Source organism: Tachyglossus aculeatus, chromosome 19, assembly GCF_015852505.1.
Source record: "Tachyglossus aculeatus isolate mTacAcu1 chromosome 19, mTacAcu1.pri, whole genome shotgun sequence".
In the NCBI taxonomy this organism is placed as follows: domain Eukaryota; kingdom Metazoa; phylum Chordata; class Mammalia; order Monotremata; family Tachyglossidae; genus Tachyglossus; species Tachyglossus aculeatus.
Genome location: NC_052084.1, coordinates 21,166,079 through 21,193,290, shown reverse-complemented (window position 1 = coordinate 21,193,290; position 27,212 = coordinate 21,166,079). Strand labels below are relative to the sequence as shown.

The window sequence follows — 27,212 nt, the reverse complement described above, 5'->3', positions numbered from 1 at the left end:
TAAAAAGTGCTTGGATCAACATGTTGGCAGTTTGGATGGAGAGGAAAATGCAGATTCTAGAGATACTGTGAAGGTAGAACTCACAAGATTTCTTGACAGACTGAATGTGCAGGGTGAATGAGAGAGATGAGTTGAGGATTTTTAAACGTTTGATTTCAAAATTCCATAAGTTAAAGATAGCATATGCATTTTTTACTTCAGGATTGCTATAGAAAGCAAGTGTGAAAAAGTCTGGAAAAAACAAATTTTTTTTTGCAACATCAGGAAGCTCTAAGTGGATTTCTGAATGAAAAATCTTCAATGAAACCTATGTACCCAAGAATATAGGCTCATTTAAATGGACTAAACCTGTGAAAAGGAAATGCTTATTTCAAGAAGTTGGGTGCTGGCCCAGAAGTTACACCAGCACCAGCTTGCTGAGGTGGATAATACTTTCAAGTAATTTAACATGAAACAGGGGAGTGGGGGGACAAGGTTTGGGGGCAGAGGGAGAAGGGGAGACAGAGACAGAGACAGACACTTTTAGGACCAAACACTTTCTGATTTACCATTTTCACAGAAAATCCCTATATCTGATATAATTTATGCTCCCTTCAGCAGTAGTCAACAACTATCTTATCCCAGTTTTAAACTAGTGAAAATCAGAGGGAAAGTTTTCTTTAGTTCAGGGTGTCTGTATAGGGAACTCTCTACCACTAGAGATCTTGCCAAACTCAATGAATAAATGTTCAGAAAGAAGCACTTAGTACAGTGCCTGGCACATAATAAGTACTTGAAAGAGTGCTGGACTTGTTCTTTATATTTGCCTTTCTCAGTAAAGCATATGGATTTCCACACTGTCAAATCATACAGTTGCCTGTAGTATTATATATCTGTTATGCTACATTAGGAATCAGAATACCAAAAGCCGGGCACAAAGGGAAGAAATAAATTCATTATGTTTGGTGATTGATTCCTCCATTATTGAACAATGCTTTGTGCACTTGCCCAACATTTTTCATATTAACCTGCATGATTGTCCCAAATTTTACAATAATTTTTCCAACATTAAATCTGAGGTGAGGTTATTATGTGGCTTGGTATATAAGAATTGAGTCTAGCCATAAGGGGAGCAGGAGAAAAGAAGAAAAAAGGAAGAAAGGAGGGGAGAAGTACTTCAATTTCTCTCTCCTTAGTGCCACATACAATATTCACTCCCTTCTCTACTTCCTTCTCCAGAGAACATCGGTTTCAAATTAGGAACTTCCATCCCCTGGCACAAGCCTGCCTCTGCTGTGTCACTGCACCAGGACCTCTCTTCTTTCTATTCCACGGCATGCTTTCTCAAAACAGAAATTCCCCCATACCCTGGAGTGAGAAGTTATAGTCATAACATTTATTAAACACTTAGGGTACACAGACTACTACTAAGCACTGGGAGAGAAATCACAGGTGTCATTACATTCTGCCATTTCTCTTCTTTCTCCCCCAGTGGGTATCGCGCTACCACAGCTCACAAAAAAATAATATTTTATTTCCTCCTCAAAAGTTGAGATGGGGTAATTAAAAGGTGGGAGAAATTATGCGAGTAAATATGGCATATTTTCCTGACTTTTAATATTCCTACAAGAATAGAGAAGTTAGAGAGATAAAAATGTACAACTGACAAAATGAAGTGAAAATGCAACTTCAGATTTAGACATGTTTTTGTAGCAAATCAGAATGTCTGTTCAATTATTTTTAGGGAAAATGTTCTTCAAAACTGTAGCAATCAACTCCCCCATCTCTCCCTGCCTTTACAAAATTGGTCTCTCTCTTTCTCTACATGCTTTTTATAGCACCTTAAATCTATAGCACTGAGACTAATATGAATGCTACAAAATATCAAAGGCCCAAAATCTCAACAGCATCCAACATCTGTGGATATAGCACCGTAATAAGTGCTTGGGAGAGTTAGAAGAAATAATAATCACTACCCTCAAGGAAAAGCCAAGTGGAGAGATGCATACATAATTTACAGCTAGATAAGAAAAAACGGAATAAGCAGTTAAAAGTGGACAAACAGTACAGTATGTGTCTATATTTATTGAGTGCTTATTATTATTAAGTGCTGTCGAGTCATTTCCAATTCATAGTGACTCCATTGATATACTTGCTCCAAAATGTCCCGTCCTCTGCCATAATCTGCAACCTTTCTAATGGTTCTTCTGTTATCGTGTTATGGTCTCTACCCATCTGGTTGCTGGTCTGTCTCTTACATATTTTCCCTGGACCCTTTCTAGAATTAGTGTCTTCTCCAGAGAATTAGTCCTCCTGATTATGCGTCCGAAATATGCTAATCTAAGTTGAGTTATTAGGCCTTCCAAAGACCACTTTGTTTTAATTTGTTCCAAAATCCATTTGTTTGTTTTTTGGACAGTCCATGGTATTCGCAGAAGCTACTGGGTGCTAACTTTGTGCAAAATTCTGTAGACACGATTCCTGCTCTCCTAAGTTTAAAGGAGAGAGGCATTAACATAAATTACAGGTAAGGAAAACAACCAAGAACAAGGATACTACTACTACTAATAATGGTATTTGCTAGGCTCTTACTATGTGCCAGGTACTGTACTAAGCGCTGGGGTGGATACAAACAAATCAGGTTGGACACAGTCTCCGTCCCATGTGGGGCTTACAATCTCAATCCCCATTTTACAGATGAGGTTACTGAGGCCCAGAGAAGTGAAGTGACTTACCCAAGGTCACACAGACCAGTGGTGGAGCGGGATTAGAACCAATGACCTTCTGACTCCCAGGCTGTGCTTTATCCACTAAGCCATGCTGCTGTGCTGTGCAGTAGGAGGGATTACCTAAGTGCTTGGGTATAGGTTTAAGTGCATGGGAGAGGCAGCAGGGAGGGAAAATAGGGAAAGGGGATGAGAGCTTGGTGCAGGAAGGCTTTCTGGAAGAGATATGATTTCAGTAGGGGTTTGACGATAGGGAGAATGTCGGATACGTTCCCGGAGGAAGAGTTCCAGGCAGAAGGTAGCACTTGAGCAAGGGGTGAGGTGAAAGCAAGGGACAGTGGGTTGGTTCATATTAGAGGAATGGTAGTGAGAGAGGAGCCAGGATATGACTGAGTGTCTCCAATCCAATGGTGAGGATTTCTGCTTGATATGGAGATGAAGGGCAAACATTGGCAGTGTTTGAGTGGTGAGACGTGTGATTTTTTTTTTTAGAAAAATGATCTGGGCAACAGTATGAAGTAGGGACCGAGAGGGGATGGAAGCAGAGAGGTAAGCGAGAAAGAGGCTGCTGCGGTAGTCAAGACGGGAACCAGGGAGGTAGCAGTTTGAATGGAGAAGAAGGCGCAAATTCTGGTAGCGCTATAGAGATAGACATGATAAGACTCAGGGACTGACTGAATGTGCAGGTTGGAGAAGAGAGTAGATCAGGGATAATGCCTAGTTTGCGGGCTTGGGAAACAGGAAGGATGGTGGTGTTATCTACAGGGATGGGAAAATTGGGGGAGGAGATAACTTGGTAGGGAAGATGAGAAGTTCAGTTTTGGATCTGTTGAGTTTGAGACTCCGTACCTGAGTGATTAGAGAACCAACTAGCTCCACCCAGCAGCTTCTGGTGACAAGGTCAAAGCACCTCGCGCTATGCAAACAGCAGGACAGTATGCCCCAGAGAATTTCATGGGACTATGCTCTCTGGTCTTACCCCCAAGCACCTCCATTCATGTCTAAGGTGGCGGCTGATGGCCCTCAGAAACACCAGGCAAGATGGAGCACCATGACATCACGTGCACTTCTCCGGGCCCAGATAACCTAAGTGCCACTGCAGAGGTGTACAGAGATTACATCTGATTTTAGGGTCTTCCACAAAAGGGAACCCAGAGGCACTGCTTTCCCTTCTCGGGTCTGTGGGAGCTCAGATGTTGCACCTCAGCTTTGGAACTTGGCAACAGGGACAGCAGTGGAAGGAAGTTGGGTTGTAAATGACTAGCAACTCAACTGCTTGTCTGTAGGGTGAGAAAACTTTTACAGAAGTAAGCTTCCTTTCTCCAAATGATGAGGCAATTAGAATTTCTAAAAGTTGCAAAAGATTTTATTGCCTTAGTTACACTTATTTTGCTTCTGTAACACCTCAAGCTTTTTTATTTTTTGGCAGACTTCCCTCTGCAGGAGCTCTTCTGCCTTTTTTTTAGCCTAAAAATGAACTCCTAATTAATGATGGCATTTACTAAGCGCATACTATGTGCAAAGCACTGTTCTAAGCACTGGGGGGACACAAGGTGATCAGGTTGTCCCACGTGGGGCTCACAGTCTTAATCCCCATTTTACAGATAAGGTAACTGAGGCCCAGAGAAGTTAAGTGACTTGCCCAAAGTCACACAGCTGACAAGTGGCGGAGCCGGGATTTGAACCCATGACCTCTGACTCCAAAGCCCGTGCTCTTTCCACTGAGCCACGCTGCTTCTGCTGCTCCTAATTCAGTTTCAAACTTGAATTTGCTTTCAATTCAGCTCCAAAGGTTCTCGTTCTTTTTTTCTTCTGCATATATTGTAAACCAAGGCAAAGTAAAGGCAAACGGAAAGCTTAATTCTCTTCTTGGCATCTCTGGGAGTGGGCTTCCTATAAATTCCCTGGGTGTGTAAGAGACAAATGCCTTCCTCCCCTTCTTCCCTCTATTCTCCATCCATCATTTACAACATGCTGGAGGAGGTGAGTTGACAGAGATTTTTATGCTCTTTCAGAAATAGTGCAAAAAACTCTCCTGGGAACCAAGCTGTAAGGGCTATGTGAGTGTCAGGATGATTGCTGAACACGGCTACCTGTGTCCCTTCCATGTCTGCCATTGTTCTGCCATGGTTATACATGGGGAGAGCTGACTGTTTCCAGGTTATGACAACCAACCCTCCTAGTCTCCCTTCTAAAGGGGAAGGAAGGGGTGAGACATTCATTTACATACAGTGAAAAGAGAGAGACAAGAATAAAAACTGAAAAACAGATAATGAATACATCCTTTACTATTGTAGTGAATTACCTCGTGTAAGGTCTTTGCGTCCTGTAGGTTTTGCATGCTGACTTTAAAACCATAAGTGTTGTTTAAAGAAGGTCCTTCAATCTGAGAAGTTTCTTTCTTTGGAACACGTAGAGCAGCAAATTGATTCTATTGAAAAAAAAATGCATACAGCCAAAAAAAGAGAAAATGTTTTGGTACATTATCTTTTTTCCATAATCAATATCTTAAAAAGGTTAATAATAAAAAATGATCAGATACTATGACTAAAATATCCTCCTAAAGTTATTTCTCAGGAAGAAAATGGGTGATGTCTTTTTATATTGGCATTACCAGATTCAATATTGAACAATGCAGAAGGTGTCTGATATAATCTATAAGCAAAAGATGTTCTAACTACCACCCATAATTACTGAAATGATACATTCTTAACTGCAAAGTGGAATCTATAGTTCATGGATAGTCATCTTGACGTTTGTGGAACCACATGAAAATAAAGGACTCATTCAACCTGCAACCATTTTTGTCAAAAGCGGGAAATTATGGATGGGATCTTGCTCTACAGCAATGTGTTCCTTAAAAGAAAAATCAGCAGATACATTTCATGGGATTCTTGGAATCCTGAAAACAATAGGATTCTGGGGTTTCTTTACAAATGACTATGTAGTAATTATTCATAACACCCTGGAACTTGGTTTTAGTATGTATAATATACATTTAATTCTGAAAATTATCTTTACTAGTATAAATATGTCATTGATTTGCCTGTTCAAAGGATCAGAAGCACTTTCAAAACCCAAACACTTCAAATGTATACTGAACAATATGTGGCATTTATGAAGAGTGGGCAATTGACAAATCCTTCCTAGACACTGGTTCTTTTCCAGACAATATAATTCATTCTTTTGTCACATAGCTAACCACAGCTAACTCTACGATTCTAAAATAACAATCGAAATAGCAAAATGTGCTTAGCATTTCTGTAAACACATATGAATTTTACAGAAACAGCAACAACTTGTTGCTTTATTTTGATATGAAATACAGTCAACTGAAAAAACTGGAAATATATATTTTAAGAAATCAATTAACAAAACTGAGTTAAAGGATATATTTTGGGGAGATCAAAAAGCACTTACTTGAGCTCAGCTGTCATGGATTATTCTGATTTTGCCAGAAACCAGTTAATGTATTTGTATCCTCATAATCCACATTTGGCTATCATATTCACTTTCTCTGTAACATTTGTATTTACATATAAGAATCTTTTAGATCCCAACAACAAAAGAAAAACTATGAAAATAATAGGCAATTTCTTGCTGTCTCAAAAAAGGGTATGTAAATGAAATGACACAAAATGTAAATAGAAAAGAAAAATTTCTATTTGAGACTTCGGGCTATTTTGTTACACAGACTACCTAACTGGAGTCTAAAATAGTAATAAGAATGGAGCTGCCACGGCTCTTGGAAAATATTTTGGTATAGTTACCTTCATTTGTGTTGTTAAGAGTACTCTTCGCAGAGTGTCAGCATTACTTCCTCTCCTATGACTCAATTTCTGGGATTTTGGTTCTGTAGAAAGAAATGTAATACTCAGTGCATACACCAAAATTAGCTCTCCTGTACTTTTTAATAAAAACACCTAGGACTATGGGTTGCCCAATAGAGAATTATCTATTCTAAATATTGTCCTGGGCCAAGAATTCAAAGCCAGCTCACATATAAAGGCCTGAATTTTGTTAATTTTCAGGATGGTGCTGAATAATAGTAAAAGGTGCCATTACCATGAACCTTTGAAAAACTTTAAATCAAAACCAAAAAAAAGCTAGACACAAATGGTGTTCTGAATAGACAGCAGTGACTCAAAGACAGGTGTTCTTAAATAGCCCCCCAATTTGTTCTCAAATGAGTGAGGGTGTTCAAGTTTAAAATTAAACGTAAAACGTGTTCATTTAGATTGTTATTAGAACCTTAACTCAAAATTAAATGAATATGCCTTCATTTAAGTCAGCCAAACATGGGAAGAATATTTTTGTTGGTGCTGTCTAGAAAGGTTTCCAACATGACCAATTCTTCTAGCATTTGAAAAAAGTTAACATAGTGCCTTTCTTTAGCTTTAGTCAGCAGCTATTCAATGGATTTACCTGTTGTTAAAGGACTAAAGCCAGCTGCATCAGGAAGTGTTTCCTGGCGTCTTCTTCGAATGATCGGGGTACTGTGAAGGCAAAGAGGGTCATAATTTCCAGTCGCTGCTCTGACTTGAAAGGGAGATGTTTCTGGAGTTTCTGATTTGTTCCCTGGTGGGGTCTCTGATTTGTTCCTTGGTGGGGTCTCCTGAACGCCACCATTAGCAGATTTCGGTAAGTTCTCCGCAACTGGTGAACCAAACTCTTCAATAGGCGGTGATGCTCGGTTACGGGTTCTCCCAGGTGGATCATTTGCTTTCAGTGGCTTGGAATCTGGAGAAACTGCTCGTTGCCAAGGAGGAAGCACTGGAGAATCAGGAGAGCTGTAACTAATGTAATAGTCATCTTCTTCATCATCATTTTCAGCTTCTCTTACTGAAGCACAAAGTGGCACTGTCTGATTTTCAATTGCAGTTTTATTGCTCTCCGGTGCCTTCACGGTTGAGACTTGTACTGCGATCCTCGAATTGCCAACATCGTCCTTGGTTGGTGTTACAATAAGGGTTTCGTGTGAAATAATATCATTTCCTAGAGGCACTACAGGTCTGTCACCTTGGTGGTTGGGAAAGCTAGTCTTTATTTCAATTGGCTCATGTTTAGGCAGTTTCTTACAAAGTTCATATTCTTCTTTGGCTTGAAGCCATGTCTGAACCAGTTGTCTCCCTGGGGCACATTTACAAGGCATGATCACTATTTTTTTATCATCACGAGTTTTACGGCTATGATTGGAAACTTTATCGAGAATCGGTTGGCCGTTACGAAGTGGGGATCCCGGCCTCGGATTCTGAGTCATGGCCGAGAAGGCTGTCTTCCACAGGCATAGTCCTTCTAGGGAGAAGTCTCCTTCAAATTCGGCCAGATCATTTGGAAGTCGGGTTTCTACCGTGAGAAGCCGTCCTCCAATCTCTCTGAAAAGAAAGTATTTCAGCATCACTATTGTGCCTTGAAAAGAAGTTATTGAGATTTTCAGCAACCTGTACCCTCTTCCAGTCAATGGGTATTGTGGGAAATCTGAAAATCTAGCAACAAAGAACTCCCTAGAAGTTGACTGGATATCCTTCTTTTCAGCTATCTGCTTGAAGTGGATGATCTCTTACCCCCTACTGCCTCCAGAACATCTGGATGACCAACTAACCTCATTGTGTGAAAAACTGAAGCCATCTCTTCCCCTAATCTTTAGCTTCTTAACTGTCTCTAATTCCTGAATATTTTCCCTCAGAAGCTCTCAATTTTGGTTCAACCTTCCCCTCTGCCATTTATCTCCCACCCACCATCCACCTCTGAATCCTCTACGATATTTTAAAGATGTGTTCTTTCCTCTCCACCTTCATTGCTACCACCATAATCTAGTCAAGAGTCTCCTTATTTACTTACTCCTCACTGGTCTCTCTCTCTCACCCCGCCCCCCACCACCCCTTTTCTTTCCCCCAAAATAATTCCTACATGTGGCTGCAAGGAGCATCTTACTCTACAGAACAGAACACTCTCACTTAAAACCTTTCAATGACTTTGCATAGGTAGGCACTTTACAGAAGCCGATGATGCAAGTCAACAACAGTTTCAGGGGAGGCTATTTTAGTGTCTTATCTCTTTTTCCTTAGGGGAGTGGGGCCAAGCCACAGACTCAACCATAAATTCCAATACAATTATCATATATAACAGTTAACTACAGCAGGGTTCATGGCACTATCGTCACCTTATTTTGTGTAATACTTTAATTTTCCACAGCACTTTCACATCAGTTATTTCACTGTATTCTCACAACGTCTCACAGCGTGAGTTAGGAAAGGGAATCTTCATTTTACAGGTAAGGAAACTGCAGCACAGAGATATTAAGTGACTTGCCCAAAGTCATACCCAAGTCTTCTGAGTCCAGGCCCACACTCTTTCCCAATAAACCATGCTGCTTCCAACATGATAAGATGTCCAAACCACTGTGGCTGCTTTTCCAAGTTAGTACAGACCTGAATGGGAGTTTATCTTGGCTTAGAGAAGCAGCAGGACCCAGTGGACAGAGCATGCGTCTGAGAGTCAAAGAACCTGGGTTCTACTCCCAGCTCCACCACCTGTCTGCTGTGAGACCTTGGACAAGTCCTTAGCTTTTCTGTGCCTGTTATCTCATCTACAGAATGGGGGTTAAGACTGTGACAGGGACAGAGACTGTATCCAACCAGATTATCTTGTTTCTACCCCAGTGCTTACTACAATGCCTAACACATAGTAAGTGCTCAACAGATACCATAAAAAAAAAAGAAGAGGGAATCTCTAGATGTGTGGAAAACCCTGGCCTCCAAGGAAGGGAGATTTCAGTCATTTCCTACTTCCTCAATCCCAGGAGCTTTATTCTGGAGTCATAGTGGAACAATCCAGGACATCTCAACTCACACTTCTGATGACAAAGATTTAATGGGCTCTTCTACATTAGAGCAAGGGCTCCTGGTCATTGTAGCAGTATGTTCAGCTTGAGTTTCCACAACAGCAAGAAGTCCCTGTTTCACCCAATACCATGGAAAACTCCTTGTTCTCTTTTTAATACAGATACAGAGTAGCTGCACTCTATTTTTCTTCATACAGTCTTCCATACGACTCAAACCTATTTGGTTGATCCACAAGTTTCCACATCATCATCATCATCAATCGTATTTATTGAGCGCTTACTGTGTGCAGAGCACTGTACTAAGCACTTGGGAAGTACAAGTTGGCAAAATATAGAGACAGTCCCTACCCAACAGTGGGCTCACAGTCTAAAAGGGGGAGACAGAGAACAAAACCAAACATACAAGTGAAGTAACCCAACACCTAAAACCTTTCCTCAAAGGTGCCATTTTTCAACTTAGGGACTCTCCTCTTAGAATCACTCAATCAATAAGTGGAACTTAGTGAATCCTTACTGTGCACAGAGTACTGTACTAAGCACTTGGGAGAGTTGGTAGACATTTCCCCTGCCCACAACAGGCTTACAGTCTACAGGGAATGCCTAATTGGTTCCATGAAGATGCTACACCGAAAAATGTAAAATGGGAGTTTAGGTTCCCATAACAAATGATGCAAAGCACACTAACGTGCTCCCGAGATCCCCAACTCTCCTATACTGAAGGTCATCTAAATGGGGCTACTCTTTATCTGAAAAAGGGAAGGCAGAAGCCCCAGAAGTTGAAGATGTTACAGTGGTGAATCTGTAGCAGACACAGATCTTGGTATAACTTAGAAACAGAAATAATTGAAGTTTCATTTACTTTTTGGCCTTATTAATAGGCAATAAGCCTTGACAATTGCAGCTTACGCTCTAGTCCACAGATTGGAGAATAGAAGTGTTACGTGAAGAATGGAAGACAACTTCTAAAGTAAGCAGTGGTGACTGGATGACTTGGTACATTATCTTAGCAGTACAACTTGTAGGAATAGGTTATTTTTTACACAGTCCTCCTGGTTAGTAGGACAAAAATCACCAGTTACCTATTTTTCAAACATTATATCCATCCTCGTTAGCTTTCCCAGGATCAGGTACAAGACTTTGTGAAAACCTTTTGAGAAGCCAAGTGTTCTGAAAATAGTAAAGGAGGAGGGTTTCAGCTTAAAATAGCTAGCTGTATTGCTTCCCACCAACAATGACAAATGACCCATCCGGCTGAGAGCCCATCCGACCACTCCCCGTTTGAGCTGAGCTCAAGCGTACAACAATGAATGGATTTCGGAGAAAGCTCTGCCTGCAGTAATGCTGGATTTTCAAGGCAATGAAGCGGTCACTGAGCAAATAACCAAATAAGTTACTGAACTGGAGAAGCAATTTAATTTAGAAATGAATAATGCAGCTGATAGGTTAACTGCAGCTCAGTCAGAGGAATTATTTTTTAATGGCATTTGTTAAGTGCTTAGCATGTCAGACACTGGAATAGATACAAGATATGCGGGTTGGACGCAGTCTCTGTCCCAAATAGGGCTCACAGTCTTAATCTCCAATTTACAGATGAGGTAACTGAGGCACAAAGAAATGTTGTCCAACAAGGTCCTAATCATGCTTCAACAATCTAATTCATTGCAAGACTGTGAACTCCATGAAGGATAGGGACTCTGTACATCCTGATTATCTTCCACCTGCCCCAACACTAAGTACAGTGCTCAGCACACAGTAAGCACTTTACAAGCATCATACATTATTATTATTATTATTATCATCATTGTTGCAAGATGATGAAACAGATGAGGGAGTTACGGTTTCTCTTCAACCAGCTAAAACCTTTGGATTAAAAAATGTCTTAGTGGGTGGCTTTATAAATATAACTAAAGACGACCCTGAAGGACAGAGAAGTTGAAAAGGAGCGCAGAGGTGCTCAGAAGAAGGGAGCCTGCTACGAGGTGCTAAAAGGAAAAGAAGGCCTCCGTTCAATCAATGTTGCATACTCTTCACAAAAGTTGAAGTCAACAGAATAAGCTCATACTTCTGCTGTTTCCTTCGAACAGTCAGAATCATAGCACTTCTCTTTGTTTAAAAATGGTGTTTTGAATTTCATTCGTTGAATTCATTCAATCGTGTTTATTGAGCACTTACTGTGTGCAGAGCACTGTACTAAGCGCTTGGGAAGTACAAGCTGGCAACATATATGAATTTCTTTCATAAAGAACAGTTAGTGTGGTTTACCAATCAATCAATAGTATTACTGAGCACTTACTGCATGCAGAATACTCTACTAAGTGCTTGGGAGAGTGTAACACAATACAATTGGAAGACACGATCCCTGCCCATAAGGAGCTTACAGTCTAGATGGGAAGACAGACATTGAAATAAATTACAAATCGAGGAAATTGCAGAGTATATGTATACAAAAGTGCTGTGGAGCTGCGGGGGGCGGGGGGAAGAGGGTGTAATATTGTAATATATAGTATTCCATCAGTACTCCCAGTGGATTGACTAGAGAAACTCTCCTGAGGATGTGTGAAACTGAGAATGTAGGCTCATTATGGATAGGGAATGTGTCTGCTAATTTTGCTGCATTTTTCTCTCCCAAGCGTATAGTACAGTGCTCTGCACATAGCAAGGGCTCAACAAATACCATTGTTTGATTCATTGATACCAGATGCACCCAAAGGCCTGGTGCTAAAAGCCCTAGGAAACGTATTATACACTCATGGTCATCAAGGCTTCCCAGGAGGGGAAGGGGGAAGTGAGGGAACTGGACAATCAATCACTGAAAAGGAGTGGTTGTGGCTGCTGGAAATCCAAGAGCCGGCAGAAAGTATGGGCAAGGAGTTGGGCTGGGGCCAATGGCCTTGGATGTGATTATGGGTACAGCTAATTGAGGACAAGCAAAATTGCGAACAAAAAACCCCCACGGAAGCCGAGAGACTACTGTAATTATATAGCACTGCTTTGGGAATAAAATGAAAGCACAAGCAGGAATCATGAAAAAGAGCTGGCACACATGGGCAGGAAAGACCCCCGTGGCTGTCAAGGAAAAGCATCACAGCTAAGCCACGTTACTCTATTGCAGCTACCTGGGCCGTAAATGGGACCTGCATGTAAAAAGTCTTCATGTGCACTTGAAAATGAGTTGTATCCTGCCTTTTTGCTTGCTGCTCTCCATGCCCCAGCAAGAACATGACTGGCAGGGGGGAGAGGAGAGGGAGAGAGGGAGAGAGGGCGAGAGGGCGAGAGGGCGAGAGGGAGAGAGGGAGAGAGGGAGAGAGAGAGAAAGAGAAATTGGACAGTTTTCTCCTAGTGACTAGCATGGAACGCGGGTAGGTAAAACCTTGGTGAATCTACGCTCATTATTACTGCTAATGTATTTCAGAGTCCTGCTGAGAAAAAACACACAAAGAAAATCCCCAATAAAACATCATAGGCATCAATACATTGCTGACAATAGGGTTTGGAGACTTCCATGGCTCCACTACATCCCTTTCATTCCTCTAGACTGTAAGCTCGTTACGGGCAGGGGGCATGTCTGCTAATTCTGCTGTACTGTACTCTCCCAAGTGCTTAGTACAGTGCTCCAGACATAGTAAGTACTCAAAGAATACCACTGACTGATTGATTGATTCCTATTTGGGTTTGTCCATCATGATCACTAATAACCATATTTTTTGACCACACACTCTACAGCACTCGTGGTCATGTCCAGAACAGAACTCCTCATCTTCCCACCCAAACTCTGTTCTCCCCTCTTTCCCATTACTGTAGACAACACTGCTAATCTCTCTGTTTCACAAGACCATAACACTAGCATGATTCTTGACTCATTTCTCATTCAACCCTCTTAATCTATCATCAAATCATCTTGGTTCTAGCTTCACAACCCCCTTCAGGATCCCACCTGGAGAGTTCCCCGTACTCGACCAGTCTCAACTAAGGGAGGGAGAGTCAAGCAGAGGCATATCCATTACATTCCTAGCATGGGCAGTGGCTAGCAAGTGGACGGCAATCTGCTACAAGTCAAACTCACCTGTGCTGGGCAGCAGCGGCATGGGAGAGATTTGAGGGTGGAGGCTCAAGTTTACTGCGCGGAAGGAGGCAATGGTAAACCACTTCCGTGTTTTTACCAAGAAAACTCTATGGATATACCTACAAGAACGATTGCAGATGGAGGTGGGGCGTTCTGGGAGAGATGCGTCCATGGAGTCGCTATGGGTAAGAGACGACTTGACGCATTAAGACAAGACCTTCACAACATCACTAATATCTGCCCTTTCCTCCCCAAACTACTATGCTGATAATAATAATAATGATAATGATGGCATTTATTAAGCGCTTACTATGTGCAAAGCACTGTTCTAAGCGCTGGGGAGGTTACAACGTGATCATGTTGTCCCACGGGGGGCTCCCAGTCTTAATCCCCATTTTACAGATGAGGTAACTGAGGCACAGAGAAGTTAGGTGACTTGCCCAAAGTCACACAGCTGACAATCGGAGGAGCCGGGATTTGAACCCCTGACCTCTGACTCCAAAGCCTGTGCTCTTTCCACTGAGCCATGGACTTATCTTAATCACTGCATTAGCTTCCTTGCTGACCTCCATTACTCCTGCCTCTCCCTACTCCATGCCTTACTTCACTCTGCTGCCTGAATTTAAACCTTCTAAAAAAAAAAGGTTCAGTCTAAGTTTCCCCACTCAAGAACCTCCAGTGGTTGTCCATTCACCTCCGCACCAAACAGAAACTCTTCACCATTGACTTTAAAGCACTCAATCAATCAATTGTATTTATTGAGCGCTTACTGTGTGCAGAGCACTGTACTAAGCGCTTATCACCTTGACGCTTCCTGACTTACTTCTCTGATCTCCTACTACGACCCAGCCCACACTAATGCCAACCTACTTATGGTGCCTCGATTCCATCTATCTCTCCACCAACCCCTTTCCTGTTTCCTCATCATCATCATCATCGATCGTATTTATTGAGCGCTTACTGTGTGCAGAGCACTGTACTAAGCGCTTGGGAAGTACAAGTTGGCAACATATAGAGACAGTCCCTACACAACAGTGGGCTCACAGTCTAAAAGGGGGAGACAGAAAACAAAACCAAACATACTAACAAAATAAAATAAATAGAATAGATATGTACAAGTAGAATAAATAAATAGAGTAACAAATATGTACAAACATATATACATATATACATATGAATAGGGCAGCGGGTGTAGACAACTAGGAGTTTGGAAAGGAAGGGTAGGAGGGACATAGGGCGATAATTAGACAGGGAGGTGGGGTCAAGAGAGGGTTTTTTCCCTCTGGGCTGCAACTCTGTCCCCTTCCTATCTGATAGATGACCACTCTCCCCACCTTCAATGCCTTATTAAAATTATATCTTCTCCTAGAGGCTTTCCCTGTCTCAGCCCTCATTTCCCCTACTCCCTCTTCCATCTGCGCTGTTTTTGAACTTGGATCCGTAACCATAAAGCATTTGCTAGTCATTTCACATTCAGTCCCTCATCACTTAAGTTTACAACCATAATTTTATTTAATGTTCATCTTCCCCTCTAGACTGTAAGCTTCTTTTAGGCAGGGAATGTGTCTACCAACTCGGTTGTATTACACTCTCCCAAGAGCTTAGAACAGCACTCTGAACACAGTAAACACTCAGTAAATACCACTGATTGACTAATTGCAATGTTCTGTCTTTCCCGCTAAATCTAGGGCTTGAACAATGGCAATTCTTTCTATGACTTTAGGTGGCTGAATAGTATATGCTGAAAGAAGTGTTTGTTACCAGTAGGTTTGCACTGCAATATAAATGAAAAAACTACATGAGTGGCTAGGTTCACAGTGCTACACGTTAATGCAATTTTTAAGGGGCAGTCTACAGAGAGGCATCGTGAACACTGCGGGATTTCAGGAAATTTTATCAGGGGCCTCTTCTTTCAAGACTCTGTGACCTGATGTCACTGCTGTCCGTCTCCATGGAAACCAAAGCAAAACTCCCTGGGTGGCAGAAAACCGTTAGATCCTGTATATGTGTATATATGTTTGTACATATTTATTACTCTATTTATTTATTTACTTTACTTGTACATATCTATTCTATTTATTTTATTTTGTTAATATGTTTGGTTTTGTTCTCTGTCTTCCCCTTCTAGACTGTGAGCCCACTGTTGGGTAGGGACTGTCTCTATATGTTGCCAACTTGTACTTCCCAAGCGCTTAGTACAGTGCTCTGCACACAGTAAGCACTCGATAAATATAATTGATTGATTGATTGATTGATTGAGATTAGGCCTTAGAATCTATAGGGAATAGAGAGATGACTCCTGCTTCTTTCCTGAACCTCACTAGGGAAAAATGAAGAAAAGGAATACCTTGGTAGAAGGCAACTCTTAAAACTGTTTCTACTAGCTTCAGAGTATCATTATCAACAGCGCCTAATATCGGGAACATTTATTTAAGGAGAATTCCTTCTCGAAGAAACAGAGTACCTTTCTCCCATTTTGGTGGGGACCTGCCAGGAGGTAGGAGAGGAGAGTCACTAAGAAGTGGAAATGGATAATGTTCCCACAGAGGGGAAGATTAGGGTCTCCCACCAGTCTGTATTGTGAATGGACTACGGATGTAACCCTTAATGAAACTGGGTTCTGTTTCTCGAGAATGTGGTTGAGTTATGAGTGGTAGTACCGCAGAGAGTGTTTTCCATGGACTGGAGTGTGGCAGAAAAGCTGCAGGGAACAAGGGAAAACCTGCTGAGCAACTATGCTCCATCAGAGCAGAGTTTATGTGTCCTGAGAATTCAGAAAACACTGAGGGACGTATCCGTATGTCTTGAGGGTTGTCATAACCTGGGGTGCACCTATAATCATACTGAAGGAGGGGCAAATTTGAGATGCAGAACAGGCTATACAGACTCTGCGACCACTCTCTCCAGAAAATAAAGGGACCATGGTTACTTCCCCTGACATCCAGCATGGAAGAAGCATGAAATCTACTCAATCAGTGGTATTTACTGAATCCTTACTATGTGCAGAATACCTGTACTACTTGCATAGAAGAGTTACATTGCACTGGAAGACACAATAATAATGATAATTACGGTATTTGTTAAGAGCTTACTATGTGTCAGGCACTGAACTGAGTGCTGGGGTGGATACAGGCAAGTCGGGTTGGGCTTAGTCCCGGTCCAATGTGGAACTCACAGCCTCAACTCCCATTGAAGCAGCGTGGCTCAGTGGAAAGAGCACGGGTTTGGGAGTCAGAGGTCATGGGTTTGAATCTCGGCTCAGCCACTTGTCAGCTGTGTGACCTTGGGCAGGCCACTTAACTTCCTGTGCCTCAGTTACCTCATCTGTAAAATGGGGATTAAGACTGTGAGCCCCCCGAGGGATAACCTGATCACCTTGTATCCCCCCCCAGCAGTTAGAACAGTGCTTTGCACATAGTAAGCACTTAACAAATACCATCATTATTATTATATTATTTGACAGATGAGGTAACTGAGGCATAGAGAAGTAAAGTGACTTGCTCAAGGTCATACAGCAGACAAGTGGTGGAGCAGGGATTAGAACCCATGACCTTCAGACTCCAAGGACCAAGCTCTATCCACTACGCCATGCTGCTTCTCAATCCCTGCCCCAAAGGAGTTTGTCATCTAGTAGGGGAGACAGAAGCAGCGTGGCTCAGTGGAAAGAGCCCAGGTTTTGGAGTCAGAGGTCATGGGTTCGAATCCTGGCTCTGCCACCTGTCTGCTGTGTGACCTTGGGCAAGTCACTTAACTTCTCTGAGCCTCAGTTACCTCATCTGTAAAATGGGGATTATGACTGTGAGCCTCACGTGGGGCAACCTGATCACCTTGTATCCCCCCGGCGCTTAGAACAGTGCTTTGCACATAGTGAGCGCTTAACAAATGCCATCTTTATTATTACTATTATATTAAAATAAATGACAGACAAGAGAAGAGGCAGAGAATACGGATATTTACATAAATGCTAAGGGAGTGGGGATACAGTGAGAACCCAAGTGTTCAGGGATTACAGAATTCAGACCCAAGGGCACAGGTAATGCAGAAGGGAGGGAGAGGTTCATCAGTGACATTTTCCCAGAAGAGATATGAGATATGATTTGGGGAGAAGCCACCTTTGTCCCCAAGATTAAATCATGGTGAAGGTATAATGAATTCACTCAAATCTCACAATTCTAACAATTTTATATAGGTAGCGGTGAAGGGAGGAAGAGAGAGAAAAGAATTTACAGGACGTGACAGGATAATAAGCAATGGCAAAATAAGTAATGCTGAGAGGTGACGAATGACCCACCATAATAATAATAATGACATTTGTTAAGCACTTACTATGTGCAAAGCACTGTTGTAAGCACTGGGGGGGAAACAAGGTGATCAGGTTGTCCCTCGTGGGGCTCACAGTCTTTATCCCTATTTTAAAGATGAGGTAACTGAGGCTCAGAGAAGTGAAGTGACTTGCCCAGGGTCACACAGCCGACGTGTGGCGGAGCCGGGATTAGAACCCATTACCACTGACTCCCAAGCCCGGGCTCTTTTCCACTGAGCCACGCTGCTTCTCATCTAAGTTCGAAGTTGGCAAAACAGGAAAGGACTGGGGAAAAACTGAGGTTGAGGATGACAATAAGGTCACTTTAAACAGCAAAGTAAATCAGAGTTCCTGCACTGACGGAGACAGAGCGAGAGGGGAGATACAGACGGAAAGAGGAAAGGGAAGAAAGGAAGGGAGGAAGGAAGGAAAGGGCAGGGAAAGGAATTTCTAAACAAGCAATAGTGTTTCTTGAGTGCCTACTATGTGCTGAGCACTGAACTAAGGGCCTGGGAGAGTTCAGTACAATTTAGTTGGCAGACACAAGGAGTTTAGAGTCTAAAGAGAGAGACAAGCATAGACACAGGAAGGAAAAAAGGCAGAGCATAAGTACGTGCACATATGTGCTGCGGGACTGAGGGTGGGGTGAAGATCAAATACTTAAAGCATGCAGATACGAGTTCATGATTCTCCATTACTGATTACTGGGGCCTGATTACTTTCTACCCATCCCAGTGTTTGGCCTTCTTGAAATCAATCAATCGTATTTATTGAGCGCTTACTGTGTGCAGAGCACTGTACTAAGCGCTTGGGAAGTACAAGTCGGCAACACATAGGGACAGTCCCTACCCAACAGCGGGCTCACAGTCTAGAAGAAGTGCCTCTAGAGGCCCCGTGCAATCCCATGTCTATCTCGGAGCTCCAGTTTTGTGTTTGTATAAGGAAGCGAAGGAGTGAGTCCTTTTTCCTCCGCTCCTTCTCCCCTTCTGCCCCCCCATTCCCTCCCTCTGCCCTTCCTCTCCCCACAGCACTTGTGTATATTTGTACATATTTATTACTCTATTTTAGCAATGATGTGTATATATCTACAATTCTATTAACCTATTTTGATGGTATTGACACCTGTCTACTTGTTTTGTTTAGTTGTCTGTCTTCCCCTTCCAGACTGTGAGCCCGTTGTTGTGACCGCCTCTATCTGTTGCCAAAGTGCACTTTCCAAGCACTTAGTACAGCGCTCTGCACACGGTAAGCACTCAATAAATATGAATGAATGAGTCCTGTGGAATCATGTAATCCAGCTCCACCTCCATTGGACATGGCAATATTAGGCTGGTGAGAGGATGACAGACTTGTATGACAATCTGTTAATAATGATGGCATTTATTAAGCGCTTACTGAGTGCAAAGCACTGTTCTAAGCTCTGGGGAGGTTACAAGGTGATCAGGTTGTCCCATGGGGGGCTCACAGTCTTCATCCCTATTTTACAGATGAGGTAACTGAGGCGCAGAGAAGTTAAGTGACTTGCCCAAAGTCACACAGCTGACAATTGGCGGAGTCGGGAGTTAATGAGAGGCAGTGTGGCTTAGTTGAAAGAGCACAGGCTTGGGAGTCAGAGGTCATGGGTTCTAATCCCGGCTCCGCCACATGTCTGCTGTGTGTCCTTGGGCAATTCACTTAACTTCTCTGAGCCTCAGTTACCTCATCTGTAAAAAGGGGATTAAGACTGTGAGCCCCACGTGGGACAACCTGATCACCTTGTATCCCCCTCAGCGCTTAGACCAGTGCTTCGCACATAGTAAGCACTTAACAAATGCCAATTTTATTATTATGAATAACCTAACTGTGAAGGGAGAAGCTGAGTGCCGTAATGCAGAATTAACTCTTTCAATTTCAGGTAGGGACATACCCTGAGATCAACGGCGGAACCACCTAGACCCAAAGAGACAGGGTTTGGGGCAGCCTGGTCCAAAGGTGAGGAGAGGGCAGGAAGAGTGAGAATTAGTTCTATAAAGGGGACCGGCCATTTACAAACAGGTATCAGTACTAGAAGCGTTCACTCTAATGTGCTCAATGAGCTTTCACCATACAGAGCTCTGGATCGACAACTGTCAACTTGCCCGCCGTGAACACCAATGGACACTGAACCACCAACAGCCTCTTTCTCCTTAATTTTTGCCCAAGCTCATAACAGCAACAAGCCATGAACAACTTTTCCCAGTGACAGATACCAGAGACACATTACCTGATAACCTAAAATTAAGAGGAATAAACCCCGAGTTGCAAAACGGGATGAGAAAAATGGAGTGAGTCATAAAAAATATTCAGATTACCTGGGTTTTTCTGGGGCATCCGCGGGATTACTGCAAAAAGGTTCTTGATATATGGTTTCCGCAAGATCATGGTCCAGCAGAGTTGCCACGATTTCTTCCCGACTTGGGGGCGACATGAGTGGCTTCAGAATATGAGCGGTCCGAGGTATGAGACTGCCATTTTTGGATTGTGACGGGGAGCTGGTGGATCTCGGTGAGCTGTCTGGAGTCGGTGTTAACACGTCATTGTTCCTTGACACATACAAATCTAAATCTTCAGAGGCTACATCTACAAGCTCGCCATCTGGAGAAGACAGTATTGCAGTGAAGGAGGTATTGATTGAGTCAAGCGACTGTCCGGTTTGAAAAGACACTTCTTTCCTCGTGTGGCTTTGAATCCAATCTGAATTGCTTGCCTGTGGAAGGCTAAAGAACGCCTCTTTGCTGGTGACACTCCTATTCAGCCGGGACTTTTCATTCAGACAATCCTCTGGCTGCTGAACACAGAAAGAATCCATTAATGAGTTAGGCCGGGACGCTAGGGGATGAAGGCTATTTTTCCACTGGCTGTGGAGATGAGTCTCATTGTTCTCCATGGGTGACTTGTCAAAAAGTTCAGGACTTAACGCACCAGACCTAATCCATGAGGTTGGGTCGGCTGGGCAATGCTTGTCTTCATCACCCTTTTGGCCATCGTGACCTAGAAATTCACCGCTTTCTGTGGTTTGCCCAGGAAAGAGATCTTGAACCGCATCACTCAGAAACTTTTGAGGCAAATTCTGATCGGCCGGGACAAACTGACTCCCTGAATACAAACTGCAAAATCCAGTCTGACCTATGGTATTGATATCAAAATTATAATTATGCTCTGGTGATAGGCTATCTTCAAGGGAGTAACAGCTTTCAAAACCTGGATCTGAAACGAAAACAGGGCTATCGTCTGATACAGTGTGCTCCAGCTGACCAGTATTCTGCAAATTCAGAGAGTCCCCTTTCAGCAATGTGGACATTTTTTCTTTAGGCTTCGAGTTCCTGGGAGCCCGGGGTCTTCTCGGCGATGTGACCGGTCTCGATCTTTTAATTGCTTTATTCGGTTCGATGGAACAAGACCCACTTCTGTTCACTTGAGGCTTACTTGACAGTGGTTCTTGCATAAAATTTGCGCTTTGTGCTTTCTGCTGTCTTTTTTGAAGCAATTCTTTCAAAACAGCTAATCCAGACTGCCCCTCACTAAATGCCGATGGGGCAACGACACTTCGATTTTTACACTGTGACAGGGCTTTTGTTTGAGAAATCGTTTCCGACAATGACTGCTGCTTTACTCTTTCTGGTTTAAAATTTGACATATCCAAGATAAATCCTCTCGGTTTGGGCTCCCATCCTATCTGCTTTACTGGGCTCCTTAAGGAAGTCACAAAGCAATTGTTAGTCAGCTGTAACGATCCATGACTGTCTTCTGTGGTTACAAGGATAGGAGCATAAGGATCGCTGTGTTTTGCAGGTTCTGGGAAAACCACACTCTGCTGGTGAATTTCTTTACAATGCAAAAAACTGGGGGCATGCAATGGATCTTGTTTTATCTTATCAAAGGAGCTGTGAGGTTCGGTGAATTTTCCAATAGATGACAAGAAGGTTTTCTGGGAATTTTTATTCTCTTCTGTCTTTGCAGACACGATGCCCATGGATAACTGTGCTTTCTGTGTTACCTGAGTTGTAAGATTGGACAGGTCAAATATGCTACTCTGAATTAAGTTGGATTCCTTCACTCCAAACACAGCACTTGGAGGATGGGGCCTCTGAGAGTGGATTTTGGACATGTCTCTTCCAGACGGGCCCAGAGACGAAGCTACCGAAGAATGAAAATCATCTTTTGGAGCGGTGAGTGCTTGCAGATCTACTGGATTGCCGGTTTCAAGGGAATGAGGAAAGCAGCCCGAGGGCTGGCGCTGGGCACTCACCACGGTGGGAAGATGAGGAGAAAGGAGATGAACGGCTCCAGGAGATGAACGGCTACCTGGAGGGCCATCTTTTTGCTTAAGGAGGGGCTGCGGCCTCCCACAGTTGTTGGAGACCTCGGATGGAGCTTGGTGTTTCAATGGAAACTTCACTTCAGCGCCAGGGTGAGCGCTCGCCCTTTCATCTTTAAACGCAATGTGCTTTCTCGGTTTCCCCTTCTCACTGGGTTTCAGCCTTGGCTTCGTTCTAGGTTTTCTCTTTCCGTCATCTCCTGGCTTATTCGTCTGACTGCGCTTGTTCCGTTTCTTAGGGACGGCAGAGGGATTAACAAGATTAGCTTTAGATTTCCTCACCTGAGTTTTTGCTCGACAGTTTTGCCCCAGAGTGGAATGGACAATCTTGCTGTGGCACAGAGCGGGCCCCTGAAAGAGCAGCGTTTCTTTGTCCGCGGCGGCCATCATTTCTTCAGCTCGTGGATCAGTCGGAGACCAGCAGCGAGGTGGAGAAGTATTTACTGGACTCGCGCTTCTCTCGGACAGAAAGCCCAGCTTGGACATAACATCACTGTAGTTCAAGTCACAGTCTTCAGCCTCGGCATTGTAGGACGGTGAAGGAGGAGCAAGAACAGCATGGGACCTTTTTTTCCTAAAAGATAAAGTTCTTTTAAAATTTTGACCATTTGTCTTTTGCTGTTTCCCAGTTTTTTTCTTTGCTGACTTATGTTTTGCTTTCCTCCTGTGACTTTTCTTTGGTGTTATGGGATAAATAGGGTATTTGGTTGCAGGGGAATCGGGAACTTTGGGCCAGAAATCCTTCAGAGGTGCAAGCTTTTTATATAGGTCCATTTTCTCCTCTGTAAGTATTACTTGTTCCTCTTTAGAGTCTATTTTCCCCAGTTTAACAAGCATATTTTTTCTCCCTCGAAATCGATTAATAATAATGTACTTGATGATAACAGGTGGTAGCTTTTTAGATATTTTTCGACGCTTTCGAGCCTTTAGAGATCCATCCAAACTTTCGCCAATCTCCATGGGCTGAGGTAGGCTAATTTTTGAGTTAGGGGTGACGAAGCTTGATTCGCTATCTTCAGTCTCATAATTCACCTTACGTTTGGCTCGAAGCGTATACTTGTTTCCATACAATCCAAAGGACTGTTCGGTTTCCAAAGTTCCATCTCCGAAGTGACAGTCGATGCAGTTCTCATTCGCTGTCTTGTTTTCAAAAGCTCCAGGAGCCACTTGAATTACATCGCCAGGCAATGTACAATCCTTTTCCGGATCGTTGCTGCAAGCAACACTTGGCACGTAACAGTTGTCCTGCGTGGGCCCGCTCTCGCCAACGTCGCCAATGATCTCCTGATGATTTAAAAGCCCCGGTTTTTTTTTATTCAATTTTAACCTGGACTGCTTGTGACCCGGCTGCAATTTATACGTGACAGGGGACAGTTTCTGAGGTCGACTGAGACAGTTAGAAAGAACGACGCTGGGGAAAAACATGTAATGTGCTGCTTGCTGGCTGAGGCTGGGTTTTTCTGTCTTATGTTCTTGAAACTCCTCATACCTAATTTTGAGTTTACTGAGTCCACCATCTTCAACGGTGCTCCCAACAGAATGCACCACAGCTCTATCCTCCCCTGAACAAGACACCACTTCACAGTTTTCTGTTAATGATGGAGGGAAAAAGCTATTTAGAGAGGGGCCGCTGCCCTGTGCGTTTCCTTCAGAGGCCAACTTGCTTTTCGAGCGACTCAGATCTGAAAAGTTGAAGGCGTTTTTTCCCAGTGCGCTCTCACTAAGGTGGTGGCTTATATGCATAAAAGAGGCATCTTTTTCAACCTTCCGGATGCTGGTGTACTTCCTACTGGGCACCTGTCTAGTTACTGAAGAAATCTCTTCTTCATAGTCAAATAGGCTCTTTTCACAAGGCGGAACGGGTAGGAGCTCTTTCTTACGACTTTCCTTGTGAGAGTTTTCAGAATGGATGGTGCTGTTCAATGACCCCGGATATTTTATGGTATAAGTGCTTTCATTTGGAAGAGAACGGATGGGCCGCTCAGGTCCTGGCTCTGTGTTGTTCGACTGGGAAAGGTCATCTATTAAATCCTCCTTATTCAAAACATGGGAAGAAAGGGCACTTGTGTGTTTACACTGAAAAGTAATCTTAGCAGAAGATGGAGGTTCTAATGTAGCAGCATCTTTGTGAAAGATAGAAGTCTTTACTGACATTTTGCTGGTTGCAATTACAGATGAGTGAGCTCTGGAACTCTCATTGTTCAGGGGACTGTCTGGAATAAAAGACAAGCAATTATTGAAAGTTTTCCCTCTTCAAAAGCCATACCTTTTTATGTTTACTTACTCTAAAAGGGTCTTTACAAGTCTTACATTTTGAAAGAAATTTCACAGGCCAGAGAATTTGACTAGTTGAGTCCTGTCCATACTCCAGAAATTACAAACCAAAAAAGATCAAGTTGAACATTATACGGAGCATAAAGTCCAATTTCTACCTTCTGGGAAGATAGGCACATGCGGAATATGTGCTATACGTAGATCTGAATTAGCACCAAAGAGAGTAATGTTTCCTGAGTGTGGTGGAGTTGTTCATAACCACAATGAAAAGAGTTATTGATCTCTAGAGAGTGTTTCCTGTCTACCTCCACTACGGGACAAAAGAGAAAAGGATGCAAAACAGGATTTTGGTAAGGGGTCCTTAAAACAAGTTGAGATTAAGAGAATCGTGTATCTCAGAAAGACCTAGAAAAACTTGCATTATTTACGTAAACCAGTGAGGCAAACTCCTGGTTAGGCAGCTCCTAGAAACTGTCTTCTGATCTGGGCTGGCTCTTTGGCACAGCCCTAGCCCTATGTCGTGGTCACTTATGTCATAGATGGCAGTCACCAAAACATTCTTGTGTGCAGTCTGCAGTGTGCTGCACCTCTACCCGCTGACTTGCTTGCTGCATTCTTTGCCTGGATACGAACACAGTGAGCAGGAATGTGAGTGTGCGAGTGGAGCAGTGGAAGCTCTGGGCCCCAGAGTCTTGTTGACTGGTCCAAGGTTCATCCTTCATTTATGACAGAAGACTCCATCACCGCAGAGTTAAACAGTGAGAGTTCTTTGTAACTTAATTGAGGTTTGCTAGTGGTTAGCATTACACAGATACTCTATATTCCGCAACAGGTGGTAGGTAAAGACAAATAATTTTTAAAATAACAAGAGTCTTTGATTAAGTGTGATTATATTCTTAGGCATAATTTGGTCCCACGTAGGAGATCAAACTTAAATCTTCTAAATATGCAACTTAATTCCACATAAAGAATTCCCATTCATATAACATTATTCTTCTTTAATCTATGGACTTTTGAGTTCTCTAGTTAATGTGACCCTGAGAATGCAAGATTTCAAACAATACCTTAGAGCTGGGAATTCCTACTATGTTGTAACCTTTGAACTTCCCTCAATCTATTGTTTTAATTTAATTTCTAGGTATGTTTTTTCATTATGTGGTCATTCGTCATTCTTAAGTGTAGTAAGTTTCTAAGAAGAAGATATTCCCAAAGGAATACAGAAAGCTTTATTACCACAATCTTAAAGTTCTTTAAGAATCTGAAAAACATTTAAGTCTGAAATTTGACTCCTGTTTTTCCATTAATCAAAATTTCTCTACTCATTGCTTTCTAAAACTGTGGCCACTCAGGCCAAAACCATGCAGTGTTAAATGGGATACTTGGTGACTTACCACTATTTTCATCTGCAGTTCCATCTAATTGAGGTATAGAAAGATTAGCTAGAAGCAAATTATTACCACTCCATTCCATTTCTTCTTCTTCTGAAGAATCTTCTTCCTCCTCCTCTTCAGTTGAGCTTCGATGGATATTTCTGCCAAGTGACCTAGAGAATAATAGTAATCACTGATAAGCACAGTTTGACATGAGCAGCAAAAATACTCTCCAAATGTAGCCTCTCACGTGGGGAAATGAGTGTATCTGTCTAGATGATGTTAAATGACATTTGTGATGCACGGAGGAGTCATTACTAAGATACTGAATTTAATGTGGCTGTCACGTAGCAACTTTTATATTCAAAATGACATTTAAGAAGAGTTCTTAGATTGCCTAAAAATACAATCATCAGTTAGCAGTTGTCCCAGCTGTAAAGACTCCATGTTGATAGGATCTGGACAGTATCGCTCACATGCCCCTGAGGGTCAGAGTTACAATAAAGTCTGCTAAAGGTCATCATACTTCTTTCTGCCCCTGGGATATATAGCAGACTCAGCATGCAGATTTATTTTTCTTACCCTCATATTTAGTGACTAACTGTAGAGGTAGTTTCCTTTTGCTTACTTTGAACTAAGGAATTTAAGCAACTTAGTCTTCTTTGGTGGGTCGAGCTATTTGGCAACCTCAAACGGATGATGGGAAGTCTCCCGAGAATTTGAAAACATTTTTCCTATGAATATTTTCCATTAAAAAAAATGTCTTAATAAGAGATCTGAAGATGATCCTAGGGGGAGCCTGACTTTTTTTTATCTTGTGCAAACAATCATCAGTAAAATGTGCATAGAAACCTCCAGATTGCTTATATTTGTTCACAAAAGTATATAAGCATTGGAAAGCAGCATAACTGTAGTTTGTTGATTCTACTCAACGTCACAGCACCTAGTTCTGGAGAGCCACTTCCACGTACAACGGCTCCTGTCTGGCAGTTGCAGAATCATTCAGCAACTTTTCAGCCTGTTTTGGGGAAGTTCCATGTGGACAATCAAATGTGCCAGTTCTTGGTTTTTGTACTTTGAGCACTCAGTTCAATGCATTCTAATCCTAATATTATTACTAACGGCGTCGTCTTCTTCCTTGCACTTGCAAGTGTCCTTCTTTCTTTCTTCTTCCTTGCACTTGTAAGTGTCCTCGACACTTACAGAAAGGACTAAAGGGGCCTGCAGGCCGAAATAATGGGTTCAAACTCAAGTCCATTAAGTATTTCATTTTGCAAGAAAGGGATCCCCCAGTCAAATAACGGATGGCACCTTATC

At 42.6% G+C, this 27,212-nt stretch overlaps 1 protein-coding gene across 1 annotated transcript in view; it reads right to left on the bottom strand.

Moving 5' to 3' along the window:
• The window catches only part of REV3L (REV3 like, DNA directed polymerase zeta catalytic subunit), a 226,776-nt gene that overhangs the window by 69,857 nt on the left and 129,707 nt on the right, over positions 1-27,212 (bottom strand). Inside the window, exons 12-16 of the mRNA XM_038761479.1 lie at positions 25,917-26,068; positions 20,246-24,464; positions 7,131-8,080; positions 6,476-6,558; positions 5,011-5,136 (exon numbers count right to left, since the gene is read on the bottom strand). Coding sequence (XP_038617407.1) covers positions 5,011-5,136; positions 6,476-6,558; positions 7,131-8,080; positions 20,246-24,464; positions 25,917-26,068 — 5,530 coding nt within the window. The remainder of the gene's footprint in view (positions 1-5,010; positions 5,137-6,475; positions 6,559-7,130; positions 8,081-20,245; positions 24,465-25,916; positions 26,069-27,212) is intronic.